This window comes from Podarcis liolepis (assembly GCF_965112155.1).
Source record: "Podarcis liolepis genome assembly, chromosome: 1".
Classification (NCBI taxonomy): Eukaryota; Metazoa; Chordata; class Lepidosauria; order Squamata; family Lacertidae; genus Podarcis; species Podarcis liolepis.
Window position 1 is genome coordinate 123298737 of NC_139554.1, and position 21857 is coordinate 123320593.

Below are 21857 nucleotides of genomic sequence, written 5' to 3' on the forward strand. Positions count from 1 at the left end.
GGTCCTGTTGATTCCATTACTTTTCTGTCACTAGCTGATGTTGGAAAGTGTCGCATAATTCAACGTTGAGCTAGATGCTGTCAGGAGAAGCAGCGCTGCCATATCGGGTCTCTCCCCTCCCCCCTTTCCCCTGCAACATGTAAAACTGAATATTCCATCAGGGTGTGCAATTCTCTGACATGCGGATAGTTTGTCACGAGGGATTTTGTGTTTGGTTGTAGGAGGGATTTACCTGCTCCCACTTCCAGCTTCCATTCCATTCTGCAGTGTGTTGGTTGTGTCCAAAGCTAAAGCTCAAACTATTCTCCTCCGCCCCCCCCCCCGTACTGCCAAAAAAGACTCTTCAGAGGATTGGCAATACCGGGGGCAATACAGGGCCACAGTAGAATACAGTGGTACCTCGGGTTACATACGCTTCAGGTTACAGACTCCACTAACCCAGAAATAGTACCGCGGGTTAAGAACTTTGCTTCAGGATGAGAACAGAAATCGTGTGGTGGCAGCGGCAGGCCCCATTAGCTAAAGTGGTGCTTCAGGTTAAGAACAGTTTCAGGTTAAGAACGGACCTCCGGAACGAATTAAGTACTTAACACGAGGTACCACTGTATGTGATTGCTTGAAATCAAGGGGACAGGGAACCTTGAAGTACTACAAGCACAATATCCCACGTATTTTCTCTCATCCATGGTAGCCATGTGAGACATCGAGTACACAATGATCGGTAGCAACCCCTGGTTTCTGGAGAGGTTGGTGTGAGAGGGTGCAAGGAGGGGAAGGGAAAGACCTTGCTTACACAAGGTTGGCTACCTATGAAGGTCTGTTTTAAGCGTCATTTTTCAGTCAGCTTCATAAAATGCACGTCGCCGTTTTCAGGGTGAGTGGGAGTTCTGGGAAGCTAGCATGCAAGAGGAGCTTTCAGATTAGTTCATGCCTTGTGATAATTACGGCTATAGATTTTAAATTCTAGAAGGGTTGCTTGTCCTCAAGGAAAGGCTCACATGCTGTTGTTGGGACAGAGAGGGTTTGTTGTGGTAAAATGAGAAAAATGCTGGGAGGAATTGTGACAGATGGAGGCAATGGATGCAGCCATTTGCTGCACCATAAGGCGTTCCCTGTTCAAGGTGGCGTCAGTTCTGTGCCCAGAATTTTCAGTCTTCACTGGGTTTGAAGTGGGCGGCAAAACCTGGTGTTCTGTATCCCATTTATTCTAGGATTTACCCTAATGAAGCTTTTCGGGTAGAGTTAAATTTGCACTAAGTATTATAACAAGATTACAGTTTGACCCCGGAGATTACTTCTACGGTGCGTGTAACCAAAATCATACGGATTAAAAAATAATAACGGCAACAACAAAATCCTGTCGTGCAGATGGTGAAAATGCATCGTGATGGTTTGCATTTCAGATCTCAGTTTATAGTAGGCACATTTTGCTTAAGAGAGAGTTTCCTTCCTTTGAACAGTAACCAATTACTTTTAATGTTCTTTTGATGTCTTTAAAAGCTTCCTGATTTTTTCCCCCTGTTTTTTCTCCCCTCTCCACTTCCACAGCCTGGATTTGTGGCATCATTTCTATCACGGTCATTAGCCTGCTGTCCTTGCTAGGTGTGATCTTAATTCCTATCATTAACCAAGGGTGCTTCAAATTTCTCCTCACCTTCCTGGTTGCTCTTGCTGTAGGAACAATGAGTGGAGACGCGCTGCTTCATCTGTTGCCACATGTGAGTTCTAACCCATCCCTTGCACTTCTTGTGTGTCATCCCTTTCCATCAAAAGCTCCTTAAGCACTTGCAAAAGCATCCACACATTTAACTTGTGTTGCCCCCGCTAACTTGTCTGCTGATGGCGGCTTTCCAAAAAGAAACGAATAGTAGGTCAGCCTTTCCCACTGCCTGCTTGATGCCCCAACCAACATTGCCAGTGGTCAGGGATTCTGGGAAATGTAGTCCAACAGCTTCTGGTTGGGGGAGGCTGGAAACAGGGAAATAGGAACCTGCCTTAAAGGTAAAGGGGCCCGACCATTAGGTCCAGTCGTAGCCAACTCTGGGGTTGCTGCGCTCATCTCGCTTTATTGGCCGAGGGAGCCAGCGCACAGCTTCCAGGTCATGTGGCCAGCATGACTAAGCCGCTTCTGGCAAACCAGAGCAGCGCACGGAAACGCCGTTTACCTTCCCACCGGAGCGGTACCTATTCATCTACTTGCACTTTGACGTGCTTTCGAACTGCTAGGTTGGCAGGAGCAGGGACCGAGTAACGGAGCTCACCCCGTTGCGGGGATTCGAACCGCCGACCTTCTGATCGGCAAGTCCTAGGCTCTGTGGTTTAACCCACAGCACCACCCAGGAACCTGCCTTACGCAGAGTCAAACCATTGGTCCATCTAGCTCAGTATTGACTACAGGCAGGGAATCTTCCCTTACCCGACCTGGAGATTCCTGGGAATGGACCTGGGACCCTCTGAATGCTCTGCTGCTGACTGGTGGCCCTTCCTCGGGCTGATCTAGAGCAGAGCGCTCTGTGTGCGAGATGGAAAGAGAAGCCTGACGTTTCTTTTCTGCTTGCAAAGGGCAACACGGCACATCTTGTAGACCTGGCTTTTTACTTTGGAGGGTGCTCACCGCATGTCTTTCTCTTCCCCGTCCTTAGTCACAAGGGGCGCACAACCACAGCCACGAGAACCACGAGCACCAGCACGAGCACCAGCATCTCCATGGCCATTCCCATGGCAACGGAGGAGCGGTCCAGGGCTTCCTAGAAGAGTATGATGCTGTGCTGAAAGGGCTGGTGGCCCTGGGCGGAATTTACCTCCTGTTCATCATCGAGCACTGCATACGAATGTTCAAGCACTACAACAAACAAAGGGTATGTTTTGACATCTCTTCCGTGCTCGTGTGCAATGAAGAATGTGGGGAGGAGTAGGTCTGAACTCTTAAAACCCATTAATGGAAAGTGTGCAAAATTGCCTGCTGACCTAGTCTGGCCAATAAAATTGAATTCTGGCAGGTATCCAGGTTTAAACAGCCCACAGAACCCAAGAAAGATTTTGTTGCCACTGACCATACACTAGGTTCTAATGTTAGTAACCAAACAGACCGGTTGCTGTATGTGTGACACTGAATCACACCACTGACCCATCTAGTCCAGTTATCGTTGGACCTGACTGGTAACCGCTTTCTGAGTTATGAAATACAGACCCTCTGACCTGGGTTTCTTTAAAGTGGAAGCGCCAGAGGTTGAACGTGTGACTTTAGGCATAGAAATCCCGTGCTCTTCAGCAGAACGGTTGTGGATCCAGCATTTTTAACATCCAAACTTGGCAATATGCAAAAAGCTCTTCTTGTGAAAGTTTGGAAACATTTGAAAATGACTTGAGTGATGAGTATCTGTTTTAAAGCTTTTTTTTTTTAATAAGACTAATGTGTCTTTCTGGAACAATGCCCAGTGAGACAAGCAAACAACAGTCTGTGCAGGAAGTACAGTGGTGCCTCGCAAGACGAAATTAATCCGTTCCGCGAGTCTCTTTGTCTTGCGGTTTTTTCATCTAGCGAAGCACGGCTATTAACGGCTTTAAGAAAAAGGAAACAAACTCGCAAGAACTCGCAAGACGTTTCGTCTTGCGAAGCAAGCCCATAGGGAAATTCATCTTGCGGAACGACTCAAAAAACGGAAAACTCCTTTGTCTTGCGCGTTTTTCGTCTTGCGAGGCATTCGTCTTGCGGGGCACCACTGTATTATTTTTCCATCCTTTTTAAAAATAGAGCAAGCTTTCCAACCTCACTCAAGGACAGTTGTGCCTTGGAAGCCAAATGGACTCCATTCCAGAAGTCCATTTGACTTCCAAAATGTTCAGAAACCAAAGCGCGGCTTCCGATCGGCTGCGGGAAGCTCCTGCAGCCAATCAGAAGCCCCGTCGGACGTTCGGGTTCCAAAGAATGTTCGCAAACCAGAACCTTCACTTTCGGGTTTGCGGCATTCGGGGGCCAAAACATCTGAGTACCAAGGCATTCGGGGGCCATGGTATGACTTAGCGTGGGAGGGTATATTTCTCTTTTACTAAGCCCCCCCCCCCATTACTGATTGAATCACTGACTTTGGTGTGGGGCAAGTCTAGGTTGTTGATTTCACTTGTTTTTCCAGCTTGACTGCCTCACACTCCTCAAGACGGGGTAGTCAATGCTGTGCCCTCCTGACTTAGCCAGGAGTCCCCAAACCCATCACCCACCAACCTACCACCCACCAAGGCTACCCCTTGCTCTGTGAAACATCCCTGAGGAGTAAAGTTTCTGCTGCAAGGGAAGATGAACGCTCTGCTCCTTTCCTGTGTAAATCTCTTGTTTTGTAGCCCTGTTCAGGGAAGTTTTTAACGTGTGATATTTTACTGTATTTTTGGTTTTTATGGAAGCCGCCCAGAGTGGCTGGGGACACCCAGCCAGATGGGCGGGGTATAAATAATAAATTATTATTATTATTATTGTTGTTGTTGTTGTTGTATTGCTTTCAAGAGTCTCATTCATCTCCACCACTAGCACTTCCTTACCAAAGAACCACCCTACTGCTTAGCTATTTGTGGTTGCACCATGTTCTCCCAGGCTCCCGGTCTAGTTTTTCGTTCTCGTCAGAGGCTAATTGTCCGGTCCCCTCACAGTTTTATCGCCCCTAGAAACTTATAGGGCAAAGTCGATCTGTCCTAGGAATTTGCCAGCTTTAGAAGCAGCTGCAGCAGCAAGCAGTTGTGTTCAAGGGTGTTGTGAAAGCGTCAGCCCCGAGAAGTTGAACAGACTTGATTTGTTCTCCCAGAGGGTAAAGGGATTGGGATTTAGACTGTCAGAAGCTCAGGCGGTCATAAGATGGCTTGCGAAAGAGGAGCAGCTTCCCCAGGCAGACTTGTTGCTATAAACCCAAACTGCTGGGATCAGAGAGTGTGTTCAACATAGGAGGGAGCTGCCGAAGCTTATTTGTCTTTACATGTGTTTGGCCTTTTACAAGATGAAGGAGCTATTAAATAAAAGAGAGAGAGAAAGCTGCTGTGTTAAAATTCTCAGAAGAGGGGTGTGTGTGTGTGTGTGTTCAAGTCAAACTAGCCTGATTTCTAAGTTACGAATATGTGTTACCTTTTTGTCTTCCTTTGAACATTTGCCTTTTAATTAATTTTTATTTGACTAGAACTGGGGCAGATCCCAACCACTTGGGCACCTGGGCCTTTTGATCAAGGCGCCAAGAACTTGAAAAACTTTTCACTCAACCTTTCAGTGTTCTTCTTTTGACAATACAAGTACAGTCGTACCTCGGAAGTTGACGGATCGGTTCTAGAAGTCCATTCAACTTCCAAAACATTCAGAAACCCAAAGCACGGCTTCTGATTGGCTGCAGGAACCTCCTGCAGCCAATCGGAAGCCCCATCGGATGTTTGGCTTCCAAAAGAAAGTTCGCAAACCGGAACACTCACAATTTTTCATCGTTCGGGAGCCTGAACGTTCGACTCCCAAGGTGTTCGGGAGCCGAGGTACAACTGTACAAGCTAAAAATACTTATTGCTGCCTTTCGGGTGGGTGGGGACGGGAATATGGTAGTTTTCAGTATCCCCAATTGAAAACTGGAGAAATGGCAGTGAGAGTTCTTCTATAATAGCCTTCCCTGAACCTGGTGTCCTTTTGACATCGTTGGGACTCCATCATCCCCAACCAGTCTGCCTAAGGGTCAGGGATGAAGTCGTTCAACACCAGGTTGCAGGAGACTGTCCTGTACAGTAGAAACACAACAGGAGAATAAACCCTTCGCAAGACAGAAGGCGCAACTCATCTTCTTGTCTCATGCTCACAATTCAAGATCCCTTTAAGCAGGGATGGGGAATCCATGGTCTACCCAGATGAACTCCCATCATGCCAGACCATTGGCCTTGCTGGCTGGGACAAGATGGGAGCTGGACTCCCAACAGCACCCGGAAGAGCACACAGGCTCACCACCCCTGTTACAGATCACCTCCCGAGTCCCTCTTCTCCCCTCCCCTGCAGCCAGAGGTGCTTCTGGGGCACTTGAAACACTGCGCTTGGTCATTGCCCACAGGAGCACAATTAGCCTGTGTGCTGGGAACCCAGGGAATAAAAATCCATTGGCTATCATGGGTACCTGAATATGCAAGCCTCATGTAGTTATGAAAGGAGACTCCTGTTGTGGTTTGCCCAGTGCAGGAGCAGCAAATCCAGCGAGGAGGAGGAGGAGAGGCTTCCCTAGAAAATCAGGAATTTCCTCCCACATGCACAGAGCTGCATAGGAGGGGAAGGACTGGGCTGATTAAAAAAAAAAATGAAGCACCTTTATGCATGGGGAAGAAAATGTAGGCAAAGAATCTTTGCAAGGGATGTAGCTGCAAGATTTGTGTGAATCTGAGAAATGAGATGCATTGGACAAATCAGTGGCTGAGCCACTGTTTTTTAACGTCCTCAGTGGTGCAGGGGGGTTACCGTATTTTTCGCTCTATAAGACGCACCAGACCACAAGACGCACCTAGTTTTTGGAGGAGGAAAACAAGAAAAAAAATATTCTGAATCTCAGAAGCCAGAACAGCAAGAGGGATAGCTGCACAGTGAAAGCAGCAATCCCTCTTGCTGTTCTGGCTTCTGGGATAGCTGGGCAGCCTGCATTCGCTCCATAAGACACACACACATTTCCCCTTACTTTTTAGGAGGGAAAAAGTGAGTCTTATAGAGCAAAAAATACAGTATATTTTTAGGGGGCCGCAGCATTGGTTGGTCATTGTGCCTTGCAGCTCTTCACATGTTCTTTTTGCCTTTCTGCGTCGCCATCCCTGTTGTTGCAGGTAAATCATTAACTGCCAGGTGCCTTCTTCCCCCCTTCCTTTCGCCTTTTTTCAGACTAAACAGAAGTGGTGTAAGAAGAAACAGAAGGTCGATGATTCGCCAATTGGAAGGAAACTTTCAGATCATAAGCTAAACAGGCCGGATGCTGACTGGCTTCAGCTCAAGCCTCTAGCAGGTATACCATTCATTATCAGCCTGTTTGTGCTCACACAGCCTTTGCAAAGAGACAATTGTGTTGTACGACCATTAATCCGGCCTCGTAGCTTAGTCTCTCCCTCCTTCTCCGTCCCAACCTTAGTCAGTAAATCTCCTTTAATTGATGACTAGAGCTGTCACCTGATAAAGGAATACTAGCTGAGTAATCTTACAAGTTCCAGCCCATTAATTAAATCAATTAGATATGCATAGATTTGCATTCTTTCTTCATTTTGGGCAATGTACGTCACAGTAGGGGATGCGGGTGGCGCTGTGGGTTAAACCACAGAGCCTAGGGCTTGCCGATCAAAAGGTTGGCGGTTCGAATCCCCGTGACAGGTGCGCTCCAGTTGCTGGGTCCCTGCTCCTGCCAACCTAGCAGTTCGAAAGCACAAAAGTGCAAGTAGATAAATAGGTACCGCTCTGGCGGGAAGGTAAACGCATTTCCGTGCGCTGCTCTGGTTCACCAGAAGCAGCTTACTCATGCTGGCCACATGACCCGGAAGCTGTACGCCGGCTCCCTCGGCCAGTAAAGCAAGATGAGCACCACAACCCCAGAGTCGGCCACGACTGGACCTAATGGTCAGGGGTTCCTTTACCTTTACGTCACAGTAGGGGTACCATTTTGGAAGAAGTGTTCTTTAACCTTTTTCTTCCCCCTTCAGAATTTTTTTTTTTTAAATTGCTGCCCAATCAACTGATTCACTGGTTCTCAACCAGTGTGCCATATCTAGGGATGATGGGAGTTGTAGTCAAACAACAGCTGGAGAGCCAAATTTGTAAAACGCTGCTGTAGCCCATCTAGGCTCTCACCTTGAGTGGTATGAATTGCTACCCACAGATATTCACAGCAGGAACCCCCAGTTCATCAAAACAGCGGAGGAATGGGGTGGGAAAGAAAGAAAGAAAAAGAGGTTAGCAATGAGGCACAGCTGGTGTCTCTCCCAGTTCTGACAAAACCCGCAGCCCTCAAGGTTGCTCGAGAAGGACATGCAGATGGATTTGCTGGTCTTCCTCTCTATGTCTCTTCTTCTCCCCAGCCAGAAGCAGCAGCATTCAGGGTCCTCCGTTCAGGGATGCGCCTGAGCTTCTTAATGAAAAGAAATGCAGAGGCAGGTGGCGCTTTGTACATGGACACTTTAGCACTTTGACCATGAGTTTTACCATCCCATCCGTGCAGCTTTTCTCTTTTCATACATGTCCATGTGTGCATGCACAAACACACAAGAAACATTGCCAGCCACAGTTTCTTGGCTAAAATAAGCCTGCCTGTAAGTTGCCATTTGTGGTTACCCTTGTTGTGCTGTCATATGTTGCTGTCAGGGCTGATCTTCAAAAAGCACACGGCCGAAAGGCTACAAGATAGGAACGGGACCTCTTTAGCACCTGATGTGCATGCTAAGTGCTGCAGGTAAGTTTTGGCAGTATCTTTGTCTTAATCAATGCCCCATTGTCACCCCTAATTAAGACCCTGTGTATCTCTGGCTCTTTCGACACAGGAGCAGATGACTCTGTCTTATCCGACGATCGACTTAATGAAACGGAACTAACTGACCTGGACGGCCAGCTTGACTCCCTGCCAAAGACCTTCCTGTCCACAGAGGAGGAAAACAGTATGCTCCACTCCCATAACAATGTATCCCATGGCGTCCAGGAGAAAGATCTTCCCGACGTGGAGTACGAAAGCAACCACCGAGAGGATAAAATCGTAGCTCGAAAGCACAACCACATCTGGTCCCACAAACACTCCCACCATTCTCATGGACACTGCCAGTCCGGTAAAGACCTGAAAGACACTGGAATAGCGAACATAGCCTGGATGGTAATAATGGGAGACGGGATCCACAATTTTAGCGACGGGCTGGCCATTGGTAAGTGCTTTGGGGTGTGTTCTTTGCCGCTAGCTATACTGCATGAAATACAGTAGCATGATAGTATTGACGACTAGTGCCTAAAATAGCTAGGCTATCTACAGAAAATTCGGAAATGAAACAGGCTTTGTCTTTGTGGAGGAGGAAGGGGGAAGAAGGGATCTGCTGGGAAGAGGGAAGTTCTGCTTGGAAAAAGCAGGTGTAGTTCCCAAACTTGGACCTCCAGCTGTTTTTTGGACTACAACTCCCATCAGGACCCAGTGGTCAGGGATGATGGGAACTGTACTCCCAAAACAGCTGGAGACCCAAATTTGGGAAACCCTGCTATAGAAAGATCCACTCCATGATATCTGCTCCTTTGTGTAGCAGGACCACAGTGGAATAAAACCGTGCTCACTTCTGATGGAAATGGCAGACCACCTCCCACCCTGTAGCTACCAGTTACCTACCAGACTTGGCAGGAAGGAGAGCTTCTCCTGCCTGTTGGACTAAGACTTCTCCTAGTTTATTGAGAGGGGCATGGGTTTCTTGGAAGAAACATCACCACTGAGTTGGGTAGTGTGCATTTTTATCCAGGGGAAAAATGGAATCTTCCTGATAATTGTTACCAATGGAGGCACCTCCCTTTGTGGAAGGTAAGGAGGTTCTGCTGATTCTTCCAGCCCCAGCAACTGACCACATAGCTGAGGCCTCCGTAAATTTCGTCAGATCTCGCATGGAACAGGCGCTTAGCCGGCCCAGCACAGGCCATTCCAAGGAAGTTAGCTGTGTGGTGTTGCTGGCCACATCAGTCCCTTGTGAGTCAAAGGGACAGGAGCCTTAAAGACTACTTGAAAACAAGCTTACAGAAGTAGCAGTGTGTTAGCAGCCCACCTACACGCACATGTGCTAATCATTTGATCTGAAAAGAAACAAAACAAACCCAGCCCAATTCTCTTTCAATTTGCAAACCCAGCCCTGTGATTCTTACCTGTGATAGGCAACCAAACCCGATGGCCATTTAGGTGGTCAGCCTTAGCCACCCCAATCTGATATCTCAGACAAGTTGAAAAACATGTTATATCATCTTAATCTTCCTTGCTATAGATCCAACATGGAGATGATTACCGTATTTTTTGCTCTATAAGACTCACTTTTTCCCTCCTAAAAAGTAAGGGGGAATGCGTGTGCGTCTTATGGAGCGAATACAGGCTGCGCAGCTATCCCAGAAGCCAGAACAGCTTTCACTGCACAGCGATCCCTCTTGCTGTTCTGGCTTCTGAGATTCAGAATATTTTTTTTCTTGTTTTCCTCCTCCAAGAACTAGGTGCGTCTTGTGGTCTGGTGCGTCTTATAGAGCGAAAAATACGGTAAATTGTCAAGAGAGGCATTCTGCTTTCAGCTGACATTCCTAGCATTTTGAGTGCACTATTCGTTTTATTTTATAAAAATTATGTGCTGTTTGATGTTTTTTTTTAAAAGTGATTTTATAAAGGGGGGGAACCAAAATGAGTGGTAAAAACAGATGAACACAACTATTCAAAACATTTTTTTAAAAACCCTTAAAATTAGCAACAAAGGATAAAGGTCTTAAACCACACACATCAACATTCTACATATCTGGGTAGGCTTTTCTAAACAAATTTTAGCAAGGTGCCCAAAAGAGGACAGTGAGGTCAACCTGCCTGCTATCAGCAGCCAGGGAACTGCAAAAGACTCAAAAGATCGATTTCTTATAAATGCAGAACGAGTGTTATATGGCATCTGTAGCAGTGCCGGTTCCGCAGATGGAAGCAGTCGAGCCAGCATATTGGGGTAAAGCAATCTCGCAGGTAAACTGTTGCCAGGTTGCTAAGGGTTTTATGTACTAAGAGGAGCACCTTGAACTTGATTCCAGTAGCAGATCCGTAGCCAGGTTTTGCAAGCTGACCAAGGCCTCACTCCTGTCGTGTGTCTTTGTTTTTATCGTGTTTGATCCCCTCTTGGTCTGACACACGGAAGAGAACGTTGCTTTTGGTTGGTGCCACAGAGAAGTCACTAAGGTTGCAATCCTAGGCCCCGCTTACCTGGGAAGAAGACATCCACAACCGAGTGGGACTGAGTTTTGAGCAGGCAACGCATGGGATTGCTTTGTAAGATAGGAGCTGGCTTTTAAGCCTGAATTTCAGATGCGGGAGGAAAAGGTCAAAGAGCCGACCGTTCCCTCCTGGGCGTTCTCATCTGTTCATATTTTCCCAGATTCCAAAGACAGCGCAGTTCCTTTCTTTAAACGTAGGACAGAACATTTAAGAACAGATATTCAAAACACAGCTCCTGCGGTTAACGTTACAAAATCTCGGGACAAAGAAAGCTCTCATTTATTGTCTCTGCTGATGGATTTGCTTGAAAATAACCAATCTGAAAATAACTGTTCCTTTGTTGCGCTTTGTTTTGTGTTTCCCTCTTGCCCCCTCAGGAGCAGCTTTCAGTGCTGGCTTGACCGGAGGAATTAGCACATCCATTGCAGTATTTTGTCATGAGCTTCCCCATGAATTGGGTAATCAGTTAATCTGATGTCAGCTGTGCATGCTTCTGTGATTGAAGAATTTTTTTTTTTCATATTAAAAGATTTGATTGTTTTCGTGGCCAAAAATGTGCAGGGTATATCTGGCGATGCAGCTATAGCTGACACAGCTGCATTTGTTTATGTAGTTCTCCCTGGGAGGGGAAGGGGGGTGCTGTGCGTTTCCCACCACCATTTGGGGCCACACAGGATCATCTAGGCCAACCCCCTGCAACATGGGAATACGCAGCTCTCTTACACGGGAATCGAACCTGCAAGTCTTGGTGTTATCAGCACCATGCTCAAACCAATGAGCTTTCCAGGCGCATATTATTTAAGGTCCCGCAACTTGTGTGTGTTCTAGAGAATTATCATAGAAAGGTCTGGAACAGAAAAGTAAAAATCACACATAGGCCCTATGAACCAACCATTGCATGCTCAGAGGTCTCCGGGTGACTAGTAGCAGCTGTCAGAAAGCTGCAGGCAAGATCCACTTTTGCAGTCTTCTCAGAACTCCCATTCTCTTGCTCACTTCCCCTGGCTTCTTTTATTTGGTCCTGGGAGAAGCAAAGCACTGCTAGAGTGTGAGTGAGTGAGCAAGTTGTGCTAAGAGAGCTCATTAGAAAGAGGTCTTTTAGCATGTACCTATGGGGGCGGGTCTTGCAGATAGATGCTGCTACAGGAACCTGGAGGCTTCTGAATTTTGGCAGTTCATAGGATGCCACGTGAACCAGGCCATGGATGGTTGCTTATGATGTGGAAACATGTCATTGATGTGGATGCAAGCACGTTCAGAGGCCTGTGGCCGGCAGTCTGCTGAATTTGGGGGGATTGATGATGCCCATTAAACGAAATTTGAGCATTTGTTTCATTACAGCTTAAAAGTGCTATGCAGTCATACTTTGGTTTTCAAACAGCCTACTTCTCAAACGTTTTGGCTCCCGAACGATTGAAACCCAGAAGTGACTGTTCTGGTTTTCGAATGTTCTTTTGGAAGCCGACCATCCGACGGGGCTTCCGTGGCTTCCGATTGGCTGCAGGAGCTTCTCTCTGGCTGCTTTTCTTCCCCACTGCCAGTGAGCACTTCCACCCTGACCGCTTTATTGAGGCTCTGCGCTCTATTCCATTCTCACTCCAAAGGGCTTATAGGATTGCAAGAGGGGGGATGAATTGATCATGTCGCAGACTTAAAAGTATGTCGGCCGGCTTTGCCCCTTTGAAATAAAACGGGATTTCAAAAAATAGAAGAATTGTTGTTAGCCGCCCTGAGCCCGGCTTCGGCTGGGGAGGGCGGGATATAAATAAAAATTATTATTATTATTCAACTGTTTTGCCTGTACAGGCATCAATATTACACTTTTGCATTTCTTTAAGCAAAGATTCCCTGAACTTTTTTTTGTGATCACCTTGTTATTCCGTCTCTCTTTCTGTTTAGGGGACTTTGCTGTGCTTCTGAAAGCAGGCATGACTGTGAAACAGGCCATTGTTTACAACCTCCTCTCAGCCATGATGGCTTACGTCGGAATGCTAATAGGGACAGCTGTGGGACAGTATGCAAATAACATCACCCTGTGGATCTTCGCAGTCACCGCCGGCATGTTCCTCTACGTGGCCCTGGTGGATATGGTAAGAGCCCAGGTTACTTCGCATTGTGTGCGGACATCACAGCTCTGCAATAGCTTAATGAAACTAAGTTATTCAATGAGTTATTCAAGCCCCTTCGCCACGGCAAGGCAGTGATCCATGAAGGGCTAGTCCATGGAGTTTTCTTGGCAGGGATACTGGAGTGGCTTGCCGGTTCCTCCTCCAGGTGGATCACGTTTGGTCTAAACTCTCCACTATGACCTGTCCATCTTGGGTGCCCTGCTCGGCATAGTTCATAGCTTCTCTGAGTTATATGAATGAAACTAAGCAATCTAGGAATAGTTGCTGCATAGTGTGCTAGAGGCAGGTGCCCTGAAGATACTGCTCTGTGTGACTGTTGGCCATGCTGGCTGGGGCGGAGGGGAGCTGGGGTCCAGCAACCTCTGGGAGGGTGACACAGGTTCCCCCATTCTGCCCTGGTCCCCTCCCTTTTGAATTAACTCCAACCACTGCCTAGGTCTCCTCCTACTATTAGGTCTGCAGTAGGGGAGCCACTTCAGAGCTCTTTCCCGTGGAAGGTCCAAAACCTTATGTTGCGTGGAGGAAACCGTGCTACTTCAGTGACTCCCAAGACAGATGAGATTGGGTGCCGTGAGGGGTAGAGCTGGGCAACATATTGGCAAATGACCTGAAACCGGTATGGCGTTCAGATCACAATGCCGGTTTCAGACATTTTGAGTTGGCAATACAGTCATACCTTGGAAGTCGAACACAAGTCCGTTCGACTGCCAAAACGTTCGAAAACCAAATCGCTGCTTCCGATTGGCTGCAGGAAGCTCCTGCAGCCAGTCGGAAGCCCCGTCGGACGTTTGGCTTCCAAAAATAGTTTGCAAACCGGAACCGTCACTTCTGGGTTTGCGACGTTCGGGAGCCAAAATGTCCGAGAACTAAGCTGTTAGGAAACCAAGGCGCGACTATACGCCCCACCAACTCAAGTTGCCTCCAAAGGTGCAGGCAGGTAGTAGGAGCCTGAGAAAGTTCCAGGGCAAGCGCTGGCTTGGGCTCCATCTGCCTGCCTGCGCCTTTGAAGAAGCCCGATCCTCCAGCACGTTTGAACTGCAGCAACATGGGGGTCACTCAGCAGAGGGGTGGGAGGCTTCACGCCCTCCAGCTGAGCAGTTTAACAAAACCCTGACGTCCCTCTGGCTCATGCGAGCTGGAGAGGTATTGGGGCTTGCTCAGCTGGGTGGCAGGAGGCTTCACACGCGCCCCCCCCAGCTGATCAGTTTAATGAAGCCCCCGCCAGCTGGAGTGGTATGGGGCTTGGGCTGGGAGGAGGAAGAGTCGAGATACATTCCAGGCATCATGATATATCAAGCATATCACGGTATTTAGCTGCTGATACATTACAATGTTGAAAACCAGATATCTCCCCCAGCCCTAGGGAGGGGACGCTCTTGCAGGGCCCTGGGTGTTCACACATTATCCAAGGCGCAACAACTCCTGTACTGCCAGCACAATATGAGTAGGACCTTTTGGAGTTTTGCGTGTAAGTATGTTTCCCCCGATAGAACAACCTGAAGAGGTGCAGTAGAATTGACTGGTGCCTGTGTAAAACAGGCCATAGGATTGTACATGTGTCCCCCCCCCCCCCCAGCAAATTCCCTCTTACTCCCCCTTTACCTGTGGAGGAGGGGGAAGTCATTGCAGGGAGAATGCATGCGTACTCCCATTATGTCTGCACCAGCCTAGTATGTGGCTCACATGCTTTGAGGTTCCCATAGCCATGATTCAGGAAGTCCCACTTCCTGCCTTAGAGAAGAATATACAAAACCATGGTTCCAGCTAATTGGGTCCTCCACTCTAAACAGTTTAAACAACCCTTAGCTCGGGGAGGAAGCAGGAGCACATAATTCTCTGACCACTTCCGTCTCTCTATCCGCAGAAAGTGGTGTGACTTTGACTTTAAAGAGCCCTACTTTTTCTTCCTTTCAGCTTCCAGAAATGCTTCACGGGGACGGAGACGACGAAGAGCACGGCTACTGTCCCGTGGGGCAGTTCATCCTCCAGAATTTAGGTCTTCTCATGGGATTTGCCATTATGTTGGTGATTGCCCTTTACGAAGACAAAATAGTGTTGGACATCCAGTTTTGACCATTTCCAGTACTCCGCTGTGGTTAGCGACGACGCTACTGTATGGCTTCAAGTCTGCACTGTTGTACTGTATGCACATTCGTCCCCTGGCAAAGCAGTGGCACGAGCTGCTTTACAAGTAACAGTATTCTGGTGTCTGCATAAACACGCTCCTGTTTTTTTAGCTCAAACAAACAGGCAAAAAAACAAAAACAAAAAATGATTGAATGCAGCTCAGCTTCCCAAAGGTAAGATGTAGACTTTTAATTGGGCAGTGTTGGAAGCAGGAAACCTAAACGTCATGGCCAGGATGCTATTAGCAAGTGTGTTGTTTTCCCAGTTTGCCACTGCAATGTGCAGCAGAAGTCGGATCCCTTGCTGACAAAAAGCCTTTCAGGTTATACTTGAGCAAATGTTGAATAGCCAGTCCAAGAGTTACATGTCATTGTCATCCTCTACAGCTGGCCCCTGGGCCTCGTTGCAACGTTTTGAGTTGGTTCCTCCCACCTCTCTCTCTCTCTCTCTCTCTCTCTCACACACACACACACACACATACACACACACACACACACACACAGTCTGGCAATGCATTCTAGGTGGGGTGCGTTTATTAAAAGCATCATTTAAAAAAGTTTCAAGCATGCTGTTCAGGGGTTACCTTAGGGCAGTACGAGCAATGCACTGTTCCATGACCCTTGCATTTGCTCCAGGCCTTGTTTCCCAGTAATGTCCGCTGTTTTGCACTGTGCTGAATGGTTGGTGACCAAAGTGAAACCGTGTATCCGTCTGGGTCAGGCACTTCTGTTTACTGGTCCTTGCCAATCCCCTAGTCGGTACGATGTCTCAAGAAGACGTTCTTGCTTGCAGTCGCTGCCATGCACCCCCTTTAGCCCAGCAGTGTTGTTTTGCGGCTCCTTTGGGAAAGAAGACTGCAAATCCACAAGTCTGTCCCCTTGTATGTCGGCCACACAACGCGGTACTTTTGACCTTTCGAAACCCAAGGAAGCAAATCTCTGCATTGGGAGCCTTGGGGGCTCTGTTTCCACAATAGGGCTGAGTTGACAGGTGTTGGGTATTTGATGTTGGCTCATAGGTATTTGCTAGCAAAAATGCTGAATGGTTAATGCTGCTTGTGGACTCTTTCTCGACCTTTTGCTGCAGTAGCGTACAGAATGTGTAGCAGTGCTACTTGAAACCTGAACTACTGAGCGGTTTTCTGATTTGAACGTCTCCCTTCCCTCCTCTTCATGATGCGCCTGCATTGGATTTTTTTCGGTCATGGCAGCCAAATTCTATCTCACACTATAACCTTCAAAAATAATAATACGCGGAGCTGAGAAGTGCTGATTCGAGGATCACAGCAGTGGCCCTTTGAGGCAGTCTTGGTAACTGTTTACATAATTCCCCAGAACTCTTTTGAATGTATTCCTTTAATGCCTTGCCACCTGAGCCCAGGAGCACCTGCTGAAAGTTGGGCGTCTTGCTCAGTGTGGGCCAACGTTCGGCATATGCTGTGCTGGCATTGTTTTGATTTTTTGTTTGTTTTCGGCACCTTGGGTTAGGGGTGGGGCTGCTTCTACGTTGCTGTTGCAACGTGGCTCTTTTCGTAAGGTGGGAACCCGAAATGCCAGCCCCAATCGACTTCCCATCGCAGACACGCCACCGCCTTGAGAGCTGGAGGAATGTGGTTGAATTTTGACCACTTCCACCACAGCTGCGGGAACTGCAGTGGGAGCCACTCTGCAGAAGTAACGTAAGGAGATGCCCTTGTAGCAAAGCAGCTGTATTGTTGACTTGGTGCTGCGTGCGGACCGATTGGACAGGCTCAGCCAAAAAAAAAAAAGCCTTAACCTGCAGAAATCAGCTTTAATATTTGATTGTTTAGTGCCAAGCAGCATGTCTTGCCAGGTACAGATTGGTCCGTCTCCTCCGAGCTCTGATACTGGGCGCTTGGGAGATGTGGAAGTCCTTTTCCACTCTGATGTGACAATAATATAGTCTTAACGGCCGTAACGAAACACGGCAGTTGTAGGGTTTTCTTACAGCATGCTGCTCGGTCTTTGTTCATCTTGGTCTCTCTCTAGAAGCAAAGCTGGGCACAGCCTGACTTTTGGAGAGTGGGGAGTTTTTGTCCTTCTGCCCGAGTGGAGGAACTTGGTCGGCAAACTTTTAATGGCCTTCATTCCAAGTGAAAGTGCACCTTTACTTTCTGACCCTTCCACTTAATTTATCCAGTCATTCCTTTTCATGTGACCACCTTAACTACTTGGCTTCATGTTGGGTGACTTTTGTCAAGCAGCTTTTCGTTTTTGTGTTAGCTGGGGCGATATCAAGAGTGTTGACTAGTTGGTGGTTCCAAACCAAAGACTTGGATCCCCGCGAGTCTGTAAGTGCAGAAAATTCGTTTGGATCATTGGGCCTCTAGAACTTGCAAGGGCCACAGCGTTGGGGGGCATCTACACAGTGTTCTCCTCCTCCTCCTCCTCCCTGGAGATTTGTAGTTGAGAATGTCTGGCTGGGAGCCCAAGAGCGAGGCTGATCCTTCCATTGTAATCAATGGGATTTTACACTCTTTTTCTCTCTGGCTCGGAACTTGGATGTCATTTTAATTAAAACCTGCCAAGTTGAAATAAAGGGTCGTGGCATTGCTGAAGTGAGATTTTAGTCAGGAAAAATGGGATAAGGGAGGGTTTTTAAGGTTTATTTTTGTAATTATGAATAAAGCTTTCTCTACTTCAGGTACAGCCTTTTCTTGATTTTCGCTGGCATGTGCTGTAGCGTAATGTTGCCTACCTAGGGAAGCAAAAAAATAAATTAGTGCTCTGTAATAGTATTTTTGGGTTGGGTTTGCTTTTTTTTTTTTTTTGGAAAGAGAAAACACGTAGGTCACGTGGAGAAGTGATAGGATTTGTATTTTCCTTCAGAATGGGGTGATCCTCTGCATTTGCTTACATGTGCATGTGACCACTTTGTGAAGAGCAGTCCAGCAGCCATGGCTTCTCCTGTTTTTCCCGAGTATTGAATTCCCAGGACATTTTTGGAACGAGAATGCTTTTAAAAGTCACAATTGGGACAATCGGGATTCCGCTACATTTCTACCTGGCTTCTCCATTCCGTTCTGCTGGAGTCCAGTCTCATTTAAACGTGTACTTGTTGGAGGACATAAATGTTACGTGTCTCTTACGATGCTGTCACTGTGTGACATCCCCATGTTGATCGCACTGCAGTCAAACCAGCTGTGATTATTGCTTAGAAAAAAATGCTGTAGGTGTCCTAGGATGCAGTGTGACTTTTTTTATTTCCTTATAGTTGAAACAATGTGATTATGGTCCTGAAAAAAATACTGAGATATCAGCTACTCTTTTTTGGGGGGGGGGGTTGTTTTTTGTTATATCAAAATCCATTTTTAAAAAAATAATAAATGCAAAGCTGGAAATGATGACATGCTGTTTTTGTTTATTGTCAACAGTGTTGTTGTGTTCATCTTATGTATGTTCCTTATTCATAAGGAGCGTAAGAAAATAAAATTATTGAACAAGCAAACATGGTGGGGTTGGTTTTTTCCAAGCTCTTTTTAAAAAAAACTTATTTATTTTTACAAACTCAAAAAAGCTACAAATTGGATTCAAAAGTTTCTGAAGATTTGGCTACCTTTTTTTTTTAGAAGGTAGCCATTAGAATTATACAAAGAAGCGAAAGTGGTAGTCGGATCTGAAACCTGGGTTACGAGTTAAGCTGGCATAGAAGTGCCACCCCCCGTCCAATCCAATGGGCCTCTGGCTCGTCCGACGGAAGAATCATTGCAATCACAAAATTGGTGGAGTGGCCTGTGGTGGACAGCGTTCCTCTTCTTTCACTTGTCTTGTACACGGGAGCTATGTAACTTGGTCTTTCCGGTATATCTGATCTTTTACAAGGCTTTAGCCACATCTGTAGCAAAGAAAGAGTTTTAAGAATGTCTCTTTATCGAAACAGGGGAGAAAGCACTAGTTCTTGTGGCTTCATACACAAACAGCTCCAGAAATTCACCTAGTGACTCAGGCCTGCTCAGAATGAGTGCTAAGCTCTTTTCATGGGACGCAGGCATTCCTCTGGACTGCTCTGTTGTCCAAATATGAACCAGATGAAGGAGACAGTCGTGCTGCTATATCACAATTTCTAGAATTGCAGGTATAGAGGTCACTATGTGCAAGTTCAACATTAAATTAGGTGTGTGTGTGTGTGTGTCAATTATTGTGGGTTTAATGCCACACATGCATTTTCTGACCTCTCTGAGACCATTTGTTTCAATGGCGTCAAGTTGCAAAACACAGTAGCATATTATTGGGTGTGTTAATAAGCCCCTCACAGCTTGATTCGATACAGAAGTAATATACAATGAGTATATAAGCATGTGTGAGAACACAGCTTTAATAAAGCTACAAGGCTCTTAATTGATTATATAAATACTCACCACTGGCATAGTATCATACAGGATTTTGGGATGAGATTCCCCTAGCCTCTTTTTCTTCCTGTTCCAGCGAGCTCCATCCAGAAACAATCCGTGAATGAAGACTCCTTATTTTTTTAGAAAGAAACACGACAAAGCACATTGGTTATAGACATGTGCATGCAATGGCAAAGGAAGGCGCATATTTTAAATAAACTGTAGGCTTGATAACAAGGTGTGAGCAGGAAATACTCTTCAAAGGAGCCATGAATAGGTTCCTCGCCTTGTGTCGCTCCAACAATCAAAATAGTAAGAAACAATTTTGAGTAGTCTCTACACATGAATGGAAGCAGAAACAAGCTGCAGCTTCCCGCTGGGTGTGCAGGTCTAATTACAAGCAGAAATTTACACATGCAAAAGGCTCGTTAAGAATTAGGATCTACACATAGTGGCTTGAAAATTCTGTGGCTAAAACAAATGGCACATGAAATGGTCAGTAGAATTCTTGCGCTGCAGACTAAAACTATAGTCGTACCTTGGATCCCAAACACCTTGCAAGTCAAATGTTTTGGCTCCTGAACACCACAAACCCAGAAGTGAGTGTTCTGGTTTGTGAACGTTCTTTGGAACCCGAACGTCCGATGCGGCTTCTGATTGGCTGCAGGAGTTTCCTGCAGCCAATCGGAAGCCGTGCCTTGGTTTCCGAACGTTTTGGAAGTCGAAAAGACTTCTGGAATGGATACCATTCAACTTCCAAGGTACCACTATAGTTGTCATGCCATCAAAGAGTTGGCCTATTTTATCACTTCTTGCCACAGATGCAGTTTCTGAATATTATTTTCTTCAAACGCAAAGGGCAGGGAGACCTGTGTTCAAATTCCCTGCTCAGTCATCAAGCTCCCTAGGCAATGTGGGACGAGTAACAACACCGGTCTACTATTTCATAAAACGTATTTCCCAAATACAACCCAGCCTCCTGCATTCAGCTACCATGATGAAGGGCAGGATACAAAGGTGATAAACCGCCCCCCAAATTCTAGCATGGTTAATGAATATACGGTTGCATTCACCGTCTTCAGGCGCGTGCTTGTACTCCTTGTCTTCCAAGACTTCATAGTCAAAGCCTAGCAGGTCTATTGGGATTGTGTATTTCCTGGCAAAATTCTGCTGGGCGCCGGTTAAGAAGGCTTGCGTGAAGAAAAACCCAGAAAGCCAAAACATTGGAGGGGTTCCATTCTCGTACCACGTCTGCAGCAACAGCAAGAAGAGAGAGGATGGGAATGGAGCTTTATATTGCAGCGTTAAGAACGCACAGGGCAGGTTGTTTTGAGTCCAATGCTACTACTGCACAGAGGCTTTTATTACAAGTTGTACAACCCCCTGGCTCAATAGGGAATGTGATATGTGCATGAGGGAAATCGGCAGAAGTCGGCGGTGCAGGAGACCCGCTAGCTCCAGGCACAAACCTTAACAGATGTGTGATTCCAACCGACAAAACCCTGATAGCTGAAGGAGACCCTCCCCTTTTTATACGGGCACATTGGTCTGTAGAAAGTTACAGGCCCTTTCAGAACTTGCCACAAACACAATCAGCATGACACAGAGGTTGCAATTAATTGCCTTGCTTTCTTTAAAAAGGCTACATACATTTTAGATTTATTTCCTGCCATACATTCCATGCCAGGGAACTAGTTTGTGAAGAATGCTGGTAATTGTAGCTCTGAAAGGAATAAAATGAAGTTCCCATGATTCTTGGAGGGGGTGTGTCTTTAAAATGTAAAGGTGTATATGCAGCCCTCGGACTCTTATTTAATGCCCTCTGTGGTCTTTGGCATTTTTCCTTTTGGGAAGGAAATGTGAATTAGAACCAGACAAACTAGCATATGGAGGTTGGTCGTCTGCACTTGTGGATTTTATACTGCAGCCATACACATAACAGAAAGTGCAGCTCATGCCCTGATCCACTTGCCTGAACACTTTCCTTCACTGCCATCTCCTCTCTCCCCCAGAACCAGCTAGCTAGCTACCGTATTTTTCGCCCTATAGGACGCACTTTTTCCCCTCCAAAAATGAAGGGGAAATGTGTGTGCGTCCTATGGGGCGAATGCAGGCTTTCGCTGAAGCCTGGAGAGCGAGAGGGGTCGGTGCGCACCGACCCCTCTCGCTCTCCAGGCTTCAGGAGAGCCCCAGCGTCAGCCCCACAAGGTCGGGGGACAGAGGGAGGCGGAACGCCACCATCCCGCTGTCTCCCGAAGTGGTTTGGAGGCTGACGGCGGGGAGACCCCGCCGCCAGCCCCGCAAGCTCCGGGG

The 21857-nt window shown here is 46.8% G+C and overlaps 2 protein-coding genes across 7 annotated transcripts in view; one reads left to right on the plus strand and one right to left on the minus strand.

The window, feature by feature from the left end:
* SLC39A10 (solute carrier family 39 member 10) overlaps positions 1-18661 on the plus strand; it is a 59354-nt gene extending 40693 nt beyond the window's left edge. For all 6 annotated transcript variants that reach the window (XM_083468178.1, XM_083468175.1, XM_083468179.1 and 3 more), the window contains 7 exons: positions 1549-1718; positions 2643-2858; positions 6869-6989; positions 8509-8880; positions 11315-11395; positions 12837-13027; positions 14981-18661. In XM_083468178.1, the coding sequence (XP_083324304.1) occupies positions 1549-1718; positions 2643-2858; positions 6869-6989; positions 8509-8880; positions 11315-11395; positions 12837-13027; positions 14981-15139 (1310 nt within the window). In that variant the 3' untranslated portion in view covers positions 15140-18661. The remainder of the gene's footprint in view (positions 1-1548; positions 1719-2642; positions 2859-6868; positions 6990-8508; positions 8881-11314; positions 11396-12836; positions 13028-14980) is intronic.
* Positions 18662-18671: 10 nt separating this feature from the next.
* The window catches only part of DNAH7 (dynein axonemal heavy chain 7), a 155582-nt gene continuing 152396 nt past the window's right edge, over positions 18672-21857 (minus strand). The window contains exons 62-64 of the mRNA XM_083467323.1: positions 20618-20795; positions 19572-19675; positions 18672-19048 (exon numbers count right to left, since the gene is read on the minus strand). Of these exons, the coding sequence (XP_083323449.1) occupies positions 18842-19048; positions 19572-19675; positions 20618-20795 (489 nt within the window). The 3' untranslated portion in view covers positions 18672-18841. The remainder of the gene's footprint in view (positions 19049-19571; positions 19676-20617; positions 20796-21857) is intronic.